The sequence below is a fragment of the Rhinolophus sinicus genome, linkage group LG09, assembly GCF_036562045.2.
Source record: "Rhinolophus sinicus isolate RSC01 linkage group LG09, ASM3656204v1, whole genome shotgun sequence".
Lineage (NCBI taxonomy): Eukaryota > Metazoa > Chordata > Mammalia > Chiroptera > Rhinolophidae > Rhinolophus > Rhinolophus sinicus.
In genome coordinates this window covers 70,510,816-70,529,829 of record NC_133758.1, presented here as the reverse complement: position 1 = coordinate 70,529,829, position 19,014 = coordinate 70,510,816, and the positions used below count along the sequence as shown (strand labels likewise).

The 19,014-nt window shown below is 37.6% G+C and overlaps 1 protein-coding gene across 4 annotated transcripts in view; it reads right to left on the bottom strand.

The window, feature by feature from the left end:
• Positions 1-1,773: 1,773 nt before the first annotated feature.
• RELN (reelin) overlaps positions 1,774-19,014 on the bottom strand; it is a 502,053-nt gene continuing 484,812 nt past the window's right edge. The window contains exons 60-65 of one of the 4 annotated variants that reach the window (XM_074340623.1): positions 18,200-18,357; positions 15,934-16,153; positions 13,692-13,889; positions 12,948-13,046; positions 12,158-12,241; positions 8,269-8,398 (exon numbers count right to left, since the gene is read on the bottom strand). In XM_074340623.1, the coding sequence (XP_074196724.1) occupies positions 8,269-8,398; positions 12,158-12,241; positions 12,948-13,046; positions 13,692-13,889; positions 15,934-16,153; positions 18,200-18,357 (889 nt within the window). Of the gene's footprint in view, positions 2,881-8,262; positions 8,399-8,451; positions 9,419-12,157; positions 12,242-12,947; positions 13,047-13,691; positions 13,890-15,933; positions 16,154-18,199; positions 18,358-19,014 lie in introns of those variants that run through there. The other 3 variants (XM_074340625.1, XM_074340624.1, XM_074340626.1) reach the window with 3 other exon arrangements.

Here is a 19,014-nt window from a genome sequence, read left to right as displayed (position 1 = left end):
TAGATTAAAATTTTTTCCTAGATTTCTTTTTTTAAGTACTGGAATAATTTATTAACTAATTTGGAAAAAATTTAGTTAGGATTGTTCCTCACAACATATAACAAAGTAAATTTCAGAACAAATTGCTATAGACTACAGTAAAATAGTTATATTGATATAATGTGAGATACAGCAAGTCTTTTTAAGCATAACAAGAGCAAAATAACCCCATAAAAATAAATGCACATGAATGCATTACATATGCAGATACCATATGCTAATAAACATATTTGAAAAACAGATTTTACTTAAAATGCATCCCAAATACCCATCTCAAGTAAATTATGCACATCTTTTAATGGAAATTAACTAGGAAAAAAAAACCCTTTATTTAGTGTTAAAAGTGGCAATTGCCATATATAGGGAAGTTACAAAAGATAAAATACAGAAAGACAATACAAATTGCTGTCAAGAAATATCAATTGGCAAACATTAAAATGAATGGTTAAATGTTTTAAGTGATTTCATATCTATCTATCTATCTATCTATCTATCTATCTATCTATCTATCTATCTATCTGGTCTCGGAACATAAGGAAGAGAGTGCTACTGAATTTCCCAAGTATTATACATATCATGTTCTTTCTTAGGTAAAAGATGAAATACATGTGATATTGAATATATTTAAGGTTAGATATTAAAAATGTGTAGAGACAACTGTGTAGAAACCATGGAAACTTGGTCATACAAACATTTTTTATCTCTGCTATTACTAAACTGTCTGCTTTAGCAAATTAAGTCAGTTGAACCAATAATACTTAAAGTCCTACACTGTGTTTTCAAATGAAATAAGCCGATTAGATTAAGTCCCCACTTACACTATTACAACTTTGAGGAGCTGGACTGGTGGGCAGTTCAATTCAGTTCCGATGGTAGGACAGGTGGCTGGGAGCACTGTAAAACATCTTGGTCCTAGTCAGCGGGTAGGTCTACGACACACACGTTACTTGGAAAGACGAGGCTTTGGGAAAAATTTAACCCGTGTACCAATGGGAAAATGAACCAAAAACACCATCAAATGGTGAACCAACAACAGACAATTTGTGAATCAATAAAGGAGAACTGACAATTACGATACAATAGTTATAAACATTTGTGGGCCAAATATTGCACCAAATTATAAAATTTATTATATGTTAGATTAGGTAGAAAAAAAGAAGGCCTTATATCTCCAAGGCAATGATTCACAATGGATTAGATATCAGGCTCAACATAAAATTAACTCAACTTCTCAGAGAGATCATCTTTTATCTGTTCCCTATCCAGTGAGAAATACTATTGCCATTTATTGCTCTATTACCTAGATGTTCTTAATCCTCTGGAAATCAACAAATTCAACAGTATCAACAAACTTTTAATTTTAGAGAAAATGTCTCAATCACTATTTTTATCCTCAACACTTAGCATAGTGCCTGGCACATAGCAAGCACTCAGCAAATATTTACTGAATAAATGCCTGAGTGCTTATCACGAGGCACTGTGTTAGCAGCTCACAAAATTTTCAGGAGTTCAAAAATTTTCAGAACTCTTTATTGACTTTTCTTAGTGTAATTACAGAGTGACTAATAGAAAAAGCCGAATAAGAGATAAATGGCTAAATTCATAATTGCTATTCTCTGTGATGAAATGAAACACCAGTAAATACATTTGACATTGTTCTTTCCAAGCCTGACCAAGCTTACAAATCCTACACAAAATTTAATTAAGAATGAATAAAGACAAATGAGCTTCAAATGGCTTTTGGATATAATTTTTATTTAAGTATGGGCTTTTAGCTTGGTTCATCTTAGAATGCAACCTTTTAGTTCGGTTAATACGGAGTTCAGGGCGACAGGTCCATTATAATGTTGCTGGTGTTGGTACAACTTCATCAGAATGTATGAATATGACCCGCAGGAAAACAATCCACAAAGAGAACACAATGAAAACATCCACTGTTTTACAAATCACTCTGTTACCACAGACACAAATGGCAGTTACTGTTAGTAAATCAGCCACGGAACACTTTAAAAAAAATCTTTAGACAAGGAAATGGGAACTCCTTTGTGGGAGATAGAGTTTTCATCCACAATTTTTAAGTAGAAAATATTTCAATGTCAAGCATTTTTCTTATCCACAAAACAACGCTAAACCAACATACATTTTAAGGAGTATATTAAAGGAGATACAGTATCTTTACAACTATCTTCTTGAGTAGGTATTTCAATGAATTTTCTGCAGAATATAAGTAGCCGGAAATTCAGCAGCAAAATATTGCAACATAAGTAAATACAGTGTCAATGTATTATATTGTAGAAGAGAATACATAAAAGGACAATGATAATTTAATCATATAAAACATGATACATAGCTGAAATACAGTCCACTTAAATAGCTTTGTGACCAAGAATGTTAAATACTGTACTAAATGCCATTTTAAACATAAAATCTCTTAAATTTTTGTGCTTAAACTTTTTTTTTCTGTTAAACTATTTCTTATTTTCCAATACTGCCACTGTAACAGATATTACAACAGATCACAATTTTCACGGACACATCAACATGAAGACATTTACTTGTGAGAAAATAAGTCACTTGTCATTAGTTCACAGTGTGGGAAAGTGGTACACTCAGTCTTGAGAAGGGCTTTCAGTGAATCACTGTGTCCTTCACAGAAATTTCCTGATATCAGATGCAGTGCGAGATTTCAAAGAATGGAAAGCAACACATCACATGTTGGAAGGAAAAATAAATTTTTTGATTCTTCATGGGTATCGTCTAAGTGACCTTCGTCTTCTGTTGTAGAAGTGCCTGAGCCCATGTTGTCGAGAAAAATTCATCATGTAATTTTGTTTGCGAGTGCTGTTGGAATCAGAAAGGACAGAGGCAGAGAGGGAAAGAAGAAAGAGCATGTAAGTCCCATCACTGAAAGTACAATCTCGTCTAGGTCCTGAGTTACCCATATATTTATCTGAAAATTTTCAGGGTTCATAGGTCATGCTGACATTACTACCCCAGGACAGAATCACTGAAGGTTGACACCCATTTTCACCGCCTTTGGTCTTGAAGAAATCCCCTTCTTCTCATGAGTGAGCTCCAAACTAGAAAAAAATGGCAAATTCTCTTGATTCATAGCAAAAGTGGATTGAAACTATTCTGGGATTTAAAATTTTATTCTTGAACTCTTTCTGAAAATTCTGACTTGGATTAATTCACTTGAAAGACAGCATGTGCTGCTACCCATTGCTTTATTTAAATACATCTTTAATAAGTAGGAAACGTAATTTGGTTCCTTTAGCAAACATTTTCATTTAAAGCTTAAAAAGCAAAAAATCCACAAAAACAAAAACAAAGAACGGAACTGTTAACTGAATCAGGTTGAGCTTCCTATTTTATGCAGGCTCAAGGCAAGTGAATGTTGGATTCCACTGCCTTCATCAAACAGTAAGTAGCTGGGGTGATAGCCTATAAACATAACCTCAGGAAAGGGACACTCTACTAGAAATAGATAATAAAATACTACAAAGTGTAATTGAATGTATAACTGTATGTATGTGTGCATATATTTCCCCCCTGTATGTACACACATTCAAACATACATACTATCTATGAAGCTGATACAAATGCTGAAAATGGATTTTAGGAGCCTGCAGGAAACTGTATGATACTGGTAGAGACAGCTGTTAAAGTTTTGATGGAAAATATACTTTTAAAAGGAGCATTATCTACAACATCACTTAAAAAATCCTACTCCTTTTACCCACTGACCTGAGTTACAGCATATCTATATGTGGCATCAAAATGTGGTTTTAAGTGTGAGGCTGTCAATATTTTCTAAATTGATTGAGTCTCTTGAATACTATCTGGTCTCAAAGTCTTTTCCTCCTTAATTGCATGAACATAAAATGCATCCAGAACAGGACAGTATCATGTGATGCGATTCCACCATGAAGGTCAATGTGACATGAACTTGAATTTAGGATAAAGAAGAGGTAAAAGTTAATTTTGCACTGAGCAGTGTATTCTTCTGGGTTAATAATGGTCATTATATCAGGAAGGGGGTATAATAATACTGTTTTACCTAGTATGATATATTACATTATACTTAGCATAATTATACTAACAATTGTAGCATACAGAAACCATTAAAATGAGAATTTTGTATAGTTAAGTTTGATCACTAGAAAAGACAATGTATAATAAAATTTCTCAAAGGGAAATACATAAAGTGAATGTCATTAGATACATTTAATTGAAAATTAATAGCATCTGTGCTGAAAACCAGATACAAAGATAGATATTACATTGATATATATTTTAGAAAATAAAATGAAGTGCTAATAACTTTCCACTCTGGACTTCTGTGATCCAAATGCTAGAAACCATAGGATGGAAACTAAGAAAATACTCTGAAGACGTTGTAGAGAAAAACACAGAAAAGTCAGGTTTATCTTCAGGTAGCTTGACTGCCCACCTCCCTCCCCCATGTGACAGTGTGGGAAAGTGGTACGTGTGACAGTATTATGTGTATCAACCAAGCTGATTAGTTTCAGTGCCACAGTTGAAGGATGAAATTAATTCATCCATTTTTTATTATCTGCTGTAAGTACAAATTGCTGCTTATGTAAAGTCCAGTTACAAAAAAAGGACAATGACCTAAGGAATCGAACTAATCAAGTGTCAGGAGAAAGAATGCTGTTATCTCTTTAATTACAAATCTTGGGACTGGCCCCAGTTGTCCTGCCAGCACCCTAGGTCACCTTATGACCCTGTCCCTGAGCTACTGCAGTGGCCCCCTCAAGTGGCCTCCTCATTCTCTCTCCTTACAAAACACCACTGAAAAGAAACCATAAAATACTAAGAAAGTGTCATTGACTGTGTAATGGTATGTATGTGTGTATGTATCTTCCCACATACTCATATACAAACAGTGGATTTTTTGGATTGGCAAATGTTGTAATGATTTGTAATAATGCCGAGCTTGCCAGGGAGCTGGGAAGCCAGTGCCCACCGCGCGTGGGTGTGCCCGTTAGTCCAACCTTTCTGGAATGCTAAAATGCTGCTCGGCAGGACCTGCCAAATGCCTTTTTCTTTTTAACAATACTTTTACAAATTTCAATTACAGTTGATATTCAATATTATATTAGTTTTAGGTGTACAGCATAGTGGTCAGACATTTATATACCTTATGAAGTGATCACCCCAATAAGTCTAGTACCCACCTGGCACTATACATAGTTATTACAATATTATTGACTATATTCCTGGTGCTGTATTTTACATCCCCGTGACTACTTGGTAACTGCCAATTCATGCAGTGGATTTTGCACACAAGTTTCAGTAAACTTTTCCTCAAATGCTGGCTTTACCTTGTTAAAAAGACATTCACGATCCTCTCGTATATGGGGCCACATGTATGTCAATTTAGCCAGTTATTTCAAGTCCCTGACACATTGAATCTTACGCAGGATTTCAAGTCCTTTCCTCTGCCATCTGCCTCATTTGTCAATCCCCAATATCACTTCCTAAATTTCTACTCATTTTTCAAATATCACGTTTTATTTATTGCTTACCCCCTTCAGATGTTATTCCCCCCCCTCTACTCTGAAGTCTCATAGTGCTCATTTTCTGCTTTGAATGAAGACTGTTTGTGTTCATATCTTGGCTGCTCATGACTAAACTTCTAGTGGTACAGCAGCCCATGCCCCTCTCCCCCACCCTACCCCACAGCCCTCAGCCTCCTGCCTCACCGGTGGGTGGTCAAGGCATGTTTGTTGAACTTTTGGTGACTTACTGATTGGATTCCTGTTGTAAATCATTACTCTTTAACTATAAGGAATAACTGCAAAGTTAAAGCAATGAAAATTATTTTGTTGAAAACATGTTTAAAGATATAAGGTACCCAAAGATAATTTAAAATAGTGAAAATATTTTACATGGAAAAAGAGATAAACTCAGAACACTCAAGATATTTAGTTATCTCAATGGAACAAAGGAACATTTAATTTAAACAAAATTGATGTGTATGTTTAATGGCTTTAACGGAACTTCTCCGTATAGCTATTTACATATGGTGGACTCATTTAAATTCTCCATCTTTATAAGTGAGAAAATAAATACCAACAGGTTTCAGATCTTTAATACCTTGACTATCGGCTCAGTGTGGATGCTTGCATCTAATTTAGGGGGCATTTTGATTTATTGGATACTTTTACAATTTGAATACATTTATGCATCGATAGCTTATCTTTGGATCCCTGCAAATGTTGATATGCACACAGCATTTGCTACTGAAGTTTGTTATAAATGCTTAGTGTCTATATAGTCACATTAAAAATGGCCACATTTTCAAAGTGTCCTTGAAACTGACTAGTAATTTTGTATGTAAAACATAAATATCTCTGTAGTCAGTTAGGGTGGAATCTAATGAAGCAGATTTTTCCAGTTCATGAGCTTTTACATTCCAGCACCATAGGAAGCTATACTAAAATTCTGTCTGCCTCTAGGACCATTTAATAAACTGACATGGTTATCAAACAGTTATTGTGGCTTCTAAAATGTCTGACTTACAGGATTGGGCATCAGAGGAATTTTAAACAAGTTTAAAGGTCACATTTTGTGTGTATGTGTGTGTGTGTGTGTGTGTGTGTGTGGATCAGATCTGTGAGCCTATTTTTGTTTTTGATACAAATAGACGTATAGCTATAGATAACCTGGTAACCAAAATAATAATAGGTGTGATGGAATTATAAAGATTTATTTCTTCACTGCAATTATAGGGAAAGTAATTTTTATTATAAGTTCAATGAAAGCAGATAATGCTTATCTGAAGACGTATCAACTATGCTGTTTGACATATTAACTTGCTTTGGCTGTGGACAGAACTAGGTTCATTTTAAAATTCTCCCATTTTGAGTAAGTCATTGAAAGAAGAAAGAATGAACATCAGAAGCTTCTTGGAAATGCTAACTTAAATGTCCATTATCACTTAGAGAGTTTAGGAAGCTAGATGGCATATTAAATTATAAAATGCTTCCTTCTCTCTGCATAGGAAATATGGATATTGTAAGATCTTTCAAGAACTAGTGACTCTCTGCTCTTTTGAACTCACACTCTTCACTGGAATCACTATCTTAGATCATTTATTATTATGAAAAAAGTCAATTGATTTTTAATGGATTCTAAAGGAAATGGGGAAGATAGACACTTGGGAGAAGTAATTTGAGCTCATCGAAATTTAGGCATTTTTACTGATCAGTAACTAATTTATTTATCATCAAAACATATGATACAATAGATAACACTTTAAATAAATGCAGACACAAGAACTCAATGGACTGCCATATCTTTCAGAGAAATATTGGTGAGTGTAAGAGGGAATGTTCCCATTTAAACTAATCAATGAAATTCCCCACGCAGAGAAGAAGCTGTACATTTTATTTTCAAGGCCATGCATTTTCAGGAAGGCTACATGTAAATAAGTGAGGCTCATATAGCTCACAAAAGTTGAAGATTTCATATTTCTTTTCTCTGCTAAATGGAGCTGAGAATAATACCTGATAATGTGTACCTCAGGGAGCTGTAAGGGTTAAAAGAAAACTTCTAGCACACTGTGCAGATGTTTAATAAATGAAAACCATTTCACCTTCTTTTCTAAGTATCTCCATTAGAGGACAAATGTACATATATATTAAAGAAGGCCAATCTTACCTAAGGGTAGGATCTAGAACTCACACATATTATGAATAAATCCACTCCCTTCTGCCAATTCGTTAATTAACTTAGAACAGAATTGAGAAGTAAGGCACCATCACACATCTGCAGCACAATAGATCTTTTGAAAGACATTACATTTAATCAGAACCCCTAGCTCGTTGGCACACGGTTCTGTGTTCATTGTCCTTCATAACAAATTTATAAACTGTGAGCACTTCAATAACACCTAATACAGCCCGAGGCACGTAGTCAAGTTTGTTTCCCTGTGAAGGAATGCCTATTAGCACTCTGGTTCTCGCTGCCGTGCTCAATGGTGCATACATTTGAGAATTCTCACAATTCGGCTGAATTTTGAGTTTACATGATACAGGTTTCAAATGTTCTAATGTATCTCAATATAACATACAACTTTGTTTTCCTAGATTTTTTTTTCAACTGCGAAGGTCTTCTACAAAACTTCTCAGTTAACGTAGGTACAGCAGTGAAACTATTAGTAAACAGTTCCCCAGAATTAATAAGAAGACTTACCTTACTCTAGTGGAAAACCAATGACAGCAAATAATGAAATATAACACAAGTTAAAAAATGCCCTTCAATGCATGCAGCACTGTGATTAGTCATAAAAGTCTGATGAGGTTTAGACGCAATATAGGATTTTTCATCTCTTTTGAAAATAAAAATTCAAGATGTTATTCCTTATTCTTCTATACCTAATATATACATATACTGAACTTTTCTATGTAATGCAACATGCAATATTTGCTCATAACCATATGTCAAGGTACATGTAGCTAGAGTACTACATTTGGCATAAATGTTGCATGTGAAGTATAAATGTGAAAGTAATAGTTTAATAACTACCACTAATTTTATTGATTTTTCAATTATTTACATTTTAGAAAACACTTATTCCTGAATATATAAAAATACAGAAGTCCTCTATATCAGATAACACAGTCAAATTTAATAAAGGATAAATATGCTTTGCAATAAATGTAATAAACTCATCTCCATAACTCATTTGTGCCAAAAATGTGACAGTATCTTGATAATGAATAGCATGAGGGGATGGTCATGATGGAACGCATATTATTAAAACCTGATAAATGCATGTAAGACCATAGCTAGCAACATATTGGTTTTCAGTTCTCAGTAACTGTGGTAATCATTCGCTTTTTCGTACATCAATTCACATAGGCTAACTCTTTACGATTTGCTTTCGAGGTACACATGCAAAAATTGGCCCACATTATACACATGACAGCTTGTAACTTAGACACATACACACGAAATGTGATGTGTGAATGAAATGCATAAGTTTGGTGAGGGAGATTCTTAGGATAGAAAAGTATGAGTGCCCAACAAAAGAGATTAAGACAAAGAATTCTCTTTTATCCTAAGAAGAACCCCACCAGCATGGATCTTGTGAGGGATCTGCCCAAATGTATTCACAAACATTGACTGAAAAACAAATGTTCTACACTAGCAAATGATTCCGATAAATTAGGTTTCTGACGCTTGATTGTCATTGATTGTGTTAAGCTACGTCATTCAGACTTTACAGAATGAGGACTTTTTGTAAGCTAGTGAGGCTGGAAAAAGTGATCTGTCAATTCAGTTCCTCTCTTCTGCGGCAGATTAGCAGGGCTAATCATCAGGAAGCGTTTTCCATGGGCAGGTTTTACTGAAAAGCATCAGAGTGGGAAGATCTCACTTTCAAACAAGCACAGAGCATAGGTGACTTTGCTTGTTAAATGCTATATAGTGGTTTTTATCTTTATGGTATGGGGGATTGTCATTCGGTATATCCATACTTAGGACTCAAATCCTTCCACAGGGAGTATTTTAGAAATGAAGCCATTAAATTAAAAATATGTTATGTATCTTGTTCATTTAGGATGAATTCCTAAACCTTGAAATACTTGCAAAAGTGCTAACTTTGTTCTCAGCAAGCGCCTATGTTTTCTTGGTAAATATGGGCAGTACTGAGGTGAAACTCAAGATCCCATGCGTGACCACACTTTTCTTTCTAGGGGTTTTTAGCATGTGTCCCAGTGTGCATGCACTCAAGAAAAACTATGGTAATAGAGCTCCATTAAGGCCAGTCTTCTCTCAGGAAAGGAAATACATTGTAAAAATCTAGACCCCCATCCCCCGCAACCAGTAGTTGGAAAAACATATTAGTAGCCCTATTAGCAGTGTTCCCTTAGGTCGAGCTTGTATTTCTTTAGCTACGAACCTCAGTCTTCTCTCCCCTTCACACTTGAGGAATTAACATGACTAGTTTATATGACTAAATGTTATTATACAAAAACATAGTGACTAAAGAGGATATTTTGAATTAATAGGGATTTATGGGAGTATTCCACATGTCTACTTGTCACCATACATCTGCAGTAGCAAGGTGATAATTAGTAATATTTGTGAATCATGAGACGAACATCAGCTAGCTTCTTTGTGCCTCATTTGGTTGAGAGACACTCTGGAAAATTATTATATTTTGTTTTTCCCAATTTCTGGAACTTTCTTTTTTGTTTTAAGCTTATAAAATCATTAAATTATTTTGCAGAGCTACCAAGGTTGTATTAATTAGTGAATGCCTTAAAACTTTTCGAGACTCTTCTGCAAGAAGTCCTTTGAAAGGGTACAGTGGCATAGAAATGTTAAATCCTGAGACAAGAGTAAAACATCAAAAACAGTTCTGAAAACATAATTTCTTTGTATTGTATTTTTTAAACAACTCATTTATTGAACTCAGCTTTATGAGGTATTTCTCGCTAAAAAAGTAGGAAAATAAAGTCTTTAATTTTAACAAATTTTTGAATTGTCATTAAAGAGATAACATTTGCTTTTAAGATTACATGTGTAATATGTATAAATAAAATTATATGGTGATATGTATGAAGTTATAATTTTTAAATTTTTCTTTGAAAGATGCTGAATACAACTCAAATCATGCGACAGTGCATGTGTGGCAATGCTCTTTTAATCATTCAAAACGTTTTAGTGCCCTGAGACTTTGAGACAATAATGCAGAATCAGAGCAGAGAGGTGCCTGGTAAGTTATAAAATCTTCAAAATATTAAAATTCTGGAGGTGGAATAAAAGTGAAGTCTTTATTGATACAGATTATTGCTCCAGAATAATACCAGAAACAATAGGTATGATCAATGTGATACATTTCATATCTGAACTTGATTCTTGTAATAATATCATGATACTGGTAGCTGCTTATAAAAATTAATACCAACACCAGTATTCCAGAAGGTTCCCTTGGGAACGGAGTGGTGAAGCTTCTTGTGGGTGTTTTGAGAGCCTCTGAGGCAGCAGGTCAACAGGAATCAGAGAACAGAGTTCTGCATGTGAGTTGTGAAGGGTTATTTCATACCAGGGGACTGTGTTTGCACTTCTGACTCCATCTGCTCCTTAACTGTAGTTCAAGGGAGGGACTTATGGTGATGATACGCCTCTGGAACCTAAAATAGGTACTGTAATGTCTTGGCTGGGTGGCAGGAGAAGAAATATCTACTCAAACATATGCAGTATTAAGAGTTATTATGTCTATCTATGGGCAGTATTAGTGTTCTGCCTTCTTTTGAGGACAAATTTTGAAGTTTCCACAGGAGTTGGTAATGCTTTGTCAGGCACAAGAAGCCCCATTAATGTAAACTTTCTTGGCAAGAGACTTGAGAGATACAAAGTGGTTTTGACTCTAAATTTGATTATCAATAAGTTTTTGGAATCATTTTTTAAAAAGACTGATGCTCAGGTCCCACTGCAGGTCAATTTAAACCAAATTATCTGTCGGGATGGGCCTGGGTATTGGGACATTTGCTGATGCTTCCAAAGCTCTTAAGGTCTTCTGATGTCCAATCAGATTGAGAAGCGCTGCTCTGAAAGGAAAGTAACCAGGGCAGAACGGCTTTAAGCATGGTTTTGGTCTATTTGGACATCTCTCTCCAGCCTTACCATATATGTATTTATTTTAGAGCCCAGGTTATTCTATTCTCCTGGAATAATGTCGTCTGAGGAAATCAATATCTAAGTAAAACATCAGCCTCATATGTAGGTTCAAATGAGTCTGAAATGTTATTTTAAACTTCAACTTTGTCTTGTGGAGGCAGAGCCCAGCAAGTTGTCCAAAGCAGCAGAGCGCACAGTGGGGGCTTGTGTAGGGACCAGGTTGCTCTCAGATTTGGGGATTGATATGGATGCCATGCAAGCAGGTGCCTCAGTGAAAACTAAGACGAAGGCTAACTCAAGACTGAAAAATTCAGCTCATGGCTATGATTGAAAGAAAACAAATCTGGTAGTTTTCCTACCAATTAATCACTTAAATTTGCTTTCAAAATGAGTGAAATCAGCCAAGGGACTGATTTCATTTTTGATTTGGTAAAAAGAATGAACATTTGAACCTATCTACCGAGAAGATTCGCCTCTCCTTGCCAACCACTTGGAGCCATCAGTCCGAACCCGTCGAGACATAAGCATTCCAGTTCTACAGGAACTAGATTGTTAGAGAAAAAGCAAGTCATCTCTCTGTGGAACAGTCAACCCGGCTAGGTGACAGTGGTGCCAACCCTATCATATGGGAGAAACCATGGTTGAGCACACTTAACTTGTTAGGTGCTAGGATTGGTCAGGAGGAATCTAAAACCATGAATTCTTTGTTCTACTAGGTTGGTGCAAAAGTAATTGTGGTTTTCACAATTATTTTAAACCGCAATTACTTTGGCACCAACCTGATAGTTGCAACCACGGTATTAAATGGAAGAATGCCTCGGGCATCTGTAGCTAAGACAGGTGTTTGTTATTGGGCATATTGACTAGGAATACTCTGTACATTAACCAATACAGATGGTTTCCCTCTTTAAGACATCATTCCATTTTATAAGCAACCCAGATCTGGCGAAGGCATTGTTTCTCATTTTTGGAGACTTTTGTTTGATCCAATTTAACTAATATTGTCAAATCCTTAAATACATTTTTTTTGCTTATTGAAGTTTTCTAAGGTACATTAAATTATATCCGGGGCTTTATTATTTCACGTTGACTTGAATTATAAATTGCAGTAGCCGAAGAGTATAAGCCAAAGTCCTATGGGCATCTCTTCAGGAATAGTTCTTACTGAATTAAGGAGTGTGCTATACCAAGGGAGTTTCAAACCTTTCTTTTCTGAAAAGAACATGGGATGCTACGTATCAGATACTCACAAGACGACCTCCACATGGTCCAAAGCCCACTGGTCATGACCTGTTCCATTGTGGCGTGGTTGCCACCAGCGCAGTAACACTCCTTTCATCCGTGCCTCCCTGGGTCACAGATAGAAGGACAAAGTGGTTAACCATTAGAAAACAGAGAACTTTCTGGTATGTAACTTCCAGACTTCAAATATAATAGGCTAATCTAAGTCAACAAAACTTTGGGTATGGAATTTAGATTGGCTTATGTCTAAGCAGCATTACGTTTTATTGGCTCTTTAAGGACTTGTAATACTTTTACATCTCTCCTCCGTATCCCCCTTGCTACACTAGTACCTGGAAGAGCAGCACGTTTGGTTAACAAACATGATGTGCCTTCTGTGTGATGAGCGCTGTGCTAGAAGCTGGGGGCACAAGCGTCACAAAAAGTTGCCTATCCTCAGAACGTTTTCGAATAAGTGTATTCAGCAGAAAGTTAAAAATGGTGTTTTCTAAAGGACTACAAATACTGGTCAGAGGAAGGAAAACATGCAAAAAGCACTGTTGTTATTCTCTGTTCTCTCTTGCCCTACGCATTGCTTCAACTTTGCCTGTTGTCCTACTAGGAAACAGGAACCCAATGGAGCCCTGGGTCAGTCGTGGTTCTGCCACCACCGACATTTGTGGCTTTGGTCCAGCAACGTCACCAAACCTCTAGCTCTACCTCTGATTCTCAGGGACGGGGCGTGAAACTACGCTTCCTAGCAGGCCACTTACAGGGGGACGTTGTATGACACTCTCTGGGCCTGTGTGAAGTCCTTGGGCTGGTGCTGCGCGATGACGTGCCACGTGATGCCGTTGTTGACGCTGTACTGCAGCAGCACCGCCCTGTCCACCGCATGGGGGCCGCTCACGTCGCTGTTGCAGCTGTCTGTCTGCGCTGGGCTCCCGATTTGCAAGACAAACATGATTTTGCTGAAAAACACGAGGGGAAATTGTCTTCACCCAAGGTTCAGGATGTATAAAGGAGTTCTACTGTCTAATTAAAAAAAATAAATCTTTCTTGTTTCTAAAGCCCATGATTCCTGAGTTCATCATGTAGTAAAGATAGAAGCATCCAGTGTTATGGCCAAATCACATTCATAGTAAAACGTGGTTACTTTCTCTTTATATCATGCGCACGAAAAATAACCTCGGAAAGGCTGGTTTTCTACACAAAGAAAACAATCCTGGTTTTCAATGATCTGTCCTCTTTTTCATGATGTTGGAAACCTTGTTAGAGTATTTTATCCGAAACACCTTCCATTCTCTGAATGGTATGGTATGGGCCCAACAGGCAGCTGAGGACATGGAGAGGGCAAAGAATAAAATCATGATATTTATGCCACATACTTGTTTACAAGTAGCTCCAGGCTGAATAGCAGCTACACAAGGATAAATTGTCACATCTGTTTTAGGAAAGGCTGTCTGGAGATCAGAGTGGAGGGGAAACTGAGTTAGACATGCAGGCTCTGGACCATGCCTGCTGTTCTTTGACATGTCCTTTTGCTTCTGACAGGTATCCTTACCCTTACAATAGACAGCTTCAAAACACAGGACGGCTATCCTCAGTGATTCAGTCCCACTTAGGGTACGTGGTCAAATAAAGCTTAAATGCATAAATACATTTAAACTTGTAAATGTATAAATTAATTTGAAACAAAGTTACTTGTACAATGTGGTATATAACAGTTAAGTCAGCAGCTAGTTGTAGCTCTATATGGGGCCAAGGAAAACATCAAGTGGTCTCTAAATTAAGTATACCTTTTTGGTAGGAAAAAATGGGATGGGGCAATACAACAACTTTTGGTATCTCCATGGTTGCCATACCGGAATTAATTGTATTATATTTTCATTGTTTATCATATTGAAGGCCCCCAAACTTGCCCTTCTGCGTCTGAAAATATACTACTAACATTTTCCAAAGTGAAAAGCCTCAAGCAAACATCTACATTCTTTTCTTTTTTTTTTTTTTTCTTTTTTAAAGGAGGGCACAGCTCACTGGCCCATGGGGGTATCGAACCGGCAACCTTGGTGTTATTAGCACCACGCTCTAACAAACTGAGCTAACTGGCCACCCCCAACATCTACATTCTTATTAACTAAATATTTAATTCGCAAATATACTGGTAGCTACTGAATGCTTTTTAGCATTCAGGGAATACTCTAATCCAGTATTTTGCAAACCTTATGAAGCCTTGCAATCTTTTCTTGAATTATACAGATTAAAAAGCTGTGTTTGTACTGGCTAAGGTGGCAGAGCCAGGAAGGGGAGGAAGTGGGGAAGGAGATCCAGCCCTCCTGGGGTCTTTCTCTCTGTTAATTCCCTAGTTGATTTGCACAGTCTCTGCTCACTCTATTCCACATTAACATGCAATTCCTCTAGCATGTGAATTTGTAAAGTTCCCATCCATCCATCCATCCACCCACCCACCCACCCACCCATCCTCCATTTCTATCTATTGCGACTACGTGTGTTAAATATAGGTATATGATTGCATGACTGCAAATCTATTTCACGTACACATGTATATTTACATGCTTGCAAATGGTCTACATTGAATTATCTATATAGATTATCCATAGCGGACTTTTTATTTTTTACTTATTTATTTTTGCAACTTTATTGAGATATAATTGACATAAAACAGTGTGTAAGTTTAAGGTGTACAATCTGTTGATTTGATATGCATCAATTTTTTTACATTGGGCCATTTCTCTAGGCTTATGCCTATGTCACCATTACTCAGCTAGTGTGTATGAAGAAATGTAAGGTAATTCCACAATAAATTTAAGCAAAGCATAATCCTCAGTTGTGAAAACATACAATGCTTCCTCATACTAAATTCAAATGATGATTCGGTGTCCACTGCTTAGTGACACCTGTTCCATTCCGTTTGTGACCATATCTCATAGACAGTGGACAATAGCCAGTCTTGAGACTGGGGCTGTGTCTGGACTATGACAGGAGTTTTGTTACCTTGCTCGAGTGAGATCCAGAGGTTTGGTGGCAGCTTGCCTTATCTGACAGCCATTAAAGTAGAGCGAGTCTCCATGGGCATAGGGTGCCAGCTGCCCACAGCCACTCCCTATCACTCCGCCTTGAATGGTCTCCCAGTTTGCCTCAGTGACTCTTGCTGACTCAAAATTATCTTTAATATAACTGGGAAGATCATGACTGAAAACAGAGCAATCATCACCTAGAGGGAAGGGAAAAATCGCAAAAATTAGCTGGAACAAGCAGAATCGTCAAAGCTTAGGAACAAGTATTCAATATCAGATTTAATCCACTGTTGTCATTGTAAGAATGCCAAAATGCCAAGCAGATATAGACTCCCAGAAATAAATGTTTCCCTTTTATTTTAGCAATTATTGGCTTACACTGCTGAAATAAATCCCATTATCTCTGAGTCAATGTTTACTAAAATGTGTAGGTGTACTTCTTGCTCGTGTAAACCTATTATTTAAATACCACAGCATCCGGTGGGGCCTATATGTTTCCCAACGGTGGTTCTCAGTAGGGAGCTCTCACCCTGGCATGAGAGGCCAGCCTAATTTCTTCCCCCCTGGCATGACTTTGAAGCAGAAAATAAGATACCACAAGTCATGTTCTTGTTCTTCTTACAGCTCTATACTTGAGGATTCTTGACAGCGAGTCTGTGTTTTATTCATCATTGAATTCTAGCATCTAGCACAATACTTAGCAATATAAGATGTTGAATAGTGAAGCTGGGATAAATACATACATAATGAATAAACTGGAGTGTCTCTCAGAGACCACCAAGCTGAAACACTGGCATTTAAGTGAGACGCTACATTAGCAAATGTGTATGTGCTTGCATTTCCCCTTGATATGAACAGCCCAACTTTTCCAAATGTCCACAGTAGTTCAAAATTAAAAGGTCACAGCTCTGTTGGACCAGGGGAGAGGGAAAATTCCAGACATCTAGGATTCCTTGTGAGACATCTGATTTGTTCATTTGCCTAAAATTCAAATTCTCCAGCTCGTACACAGACAGACCCAGCTGGTTTCAGCCACAATGAGACTGGGGGAACGATGACCACAGAGCAATCCCTACCATCAGTACACGCAGCAGTCTACCTTAGTCATACTCATTTCATCGGGAGGCCAGGAAATAGCATCAGCCAAGAAACCTAACTAGATTCTACTCCAGAATTCAAATCTGTGGATTCTTACATTGTACACATGGGGAAATTGCATAATTCTGGTCCCCTCTGGCAAAATCTCTCAGCTTTGAGAGACAGCAAGGCTGACTGGAAAGAACAATCTGAGTACCAGCTTTTTTTCTGACACTTACTAGCTGTGTGACCTTAGGCAAGTCATTTAACCTCCCTGAGTCTCCGTTTCTTTACCTGTAAAGTAGGAATACTTACACTAACCATAGCTAACTTCTGGGGATATCATAAGCACTAAATGACCCCACTGAACAAATTGGTGGACACTGTGTAAATAGAAAAGCATAAGGCAATGCAAGGGTTCATTCACGAGAGATGTGCTGAGCATAGCTGTATGCCAAGTGTTAGGCTTTGAGGAGCCAGCGGGCATGATGTAAAGTGAACTTTGTAACAGTAGAGGCAGAAACCTGTTAGAAACATTGCATCAAAGGAAAGCCGGGCTGCAGGCCCTCTTACAAGCCAGCAGAGCAACTTCTGATGATGTCAGAGTTGAGTAGATACACTGTCCCAAGTATACTCAGTCTCTAGAAACTCAAGCAGTAAAATGTAGTTTTCATTTTTTTTTTTTTTGAGTCATGAAAGCTTTTTCTGTGTGAGAGAGTGACTTGGGAAACAGAACATTTTGAATTGTCAGTTACGTCTTGGGGGGACAGGTGCAGCTGCTGTTGGGAGAAGCTGTGAGAGAGAAGGAATACTGGCGAAGTATCCAGGAATGGGCAACTAGACTAGGAAGGAGAGAGGCCCAGAGTGGAAATAAAGTGTCAGGGGTAGGAGTGGGGGCAGGGAGTTATATGGAAGACGGGAAATGTGAGGTACTATAGATTTTCTGAGTGGAGAAAATCTGCGTTAAAAAAAATAGTTCAAGGAACATAGCATGAAGTTATCTATGATAATTCATTTCAAAGATAAATAACTGTGAACCAAGAGTGTGTCATCCATCCTAAGTCCCCCAGGCTGGAGTATATGTCCATTTCCTAGTGGCCTCTGTACACGTGTTGAGGAGAACCTCATCCTCTCCTGCGTCAAAAATGACAGTCTGGGATTCAGACCTTGGAAGCTTTCATCACAGATGCAGACGGCGCCGGTGGTACAGTATCCATGCCCACTGCACAGCCTGGGGCAAGCCTCTCCGATGTACACATGGTCAATCGCCCAGCTTTGCTTCTCAGTTTCTTCCCCCTTCTGGATCCAGCGGAACTGTGTGGCACTGAAAGTCCCACAGAGACAGAAGGGATTCAGTAGGCTGTTATTTCCCATGGCTGTGCCCAGCCTCTAGCTCTAGGAATGGGGACTACTTCTGAGAAAAGGGCTTCCCAAACTTCTCCCTGAAGCACCGATTGGCAGAGGTGAGTGAACGTGTACTCCTCAGACTTTGGGAATATGTCGCAAAATGCCATTCTGGAAGCATGTGCCTTCCCTGAAAATTTGATGTGAATTTCCTATTCTATTCCTAATAAATCTGTGTCTATTTTTCCCATAGAGGCCTATCATTTTCTAAATCTTTTGAGTATAATAAATGTTCCTCTAGGAAGATTGCACTCCATTTTGTGTATTCTGCGACTTTTCGTATCCTGACCAACCATCCACACTCCACAGAGTATTTGTATCCGAGATGAGTGCAGCCTTTGGAGCACAGAACACTGGGAAAGATATAGTACCAACTACAGGTTTTGGTTGGAGATCTGTGATTTGGGGCCTGTGATTGAGTTTGCATGTGCCGTGGCATTTAGTCAAAAGGAAATTCGAGATCTACGAGTCATTTACAAACATGATCCTATCTCTTCCTATTTCTTCTTTGGACATGCAATTGCCATTTTGGGGCAAGAGTTGGTGAGAGGAGGGAGAGAAAAAGGGAGGGGGTACT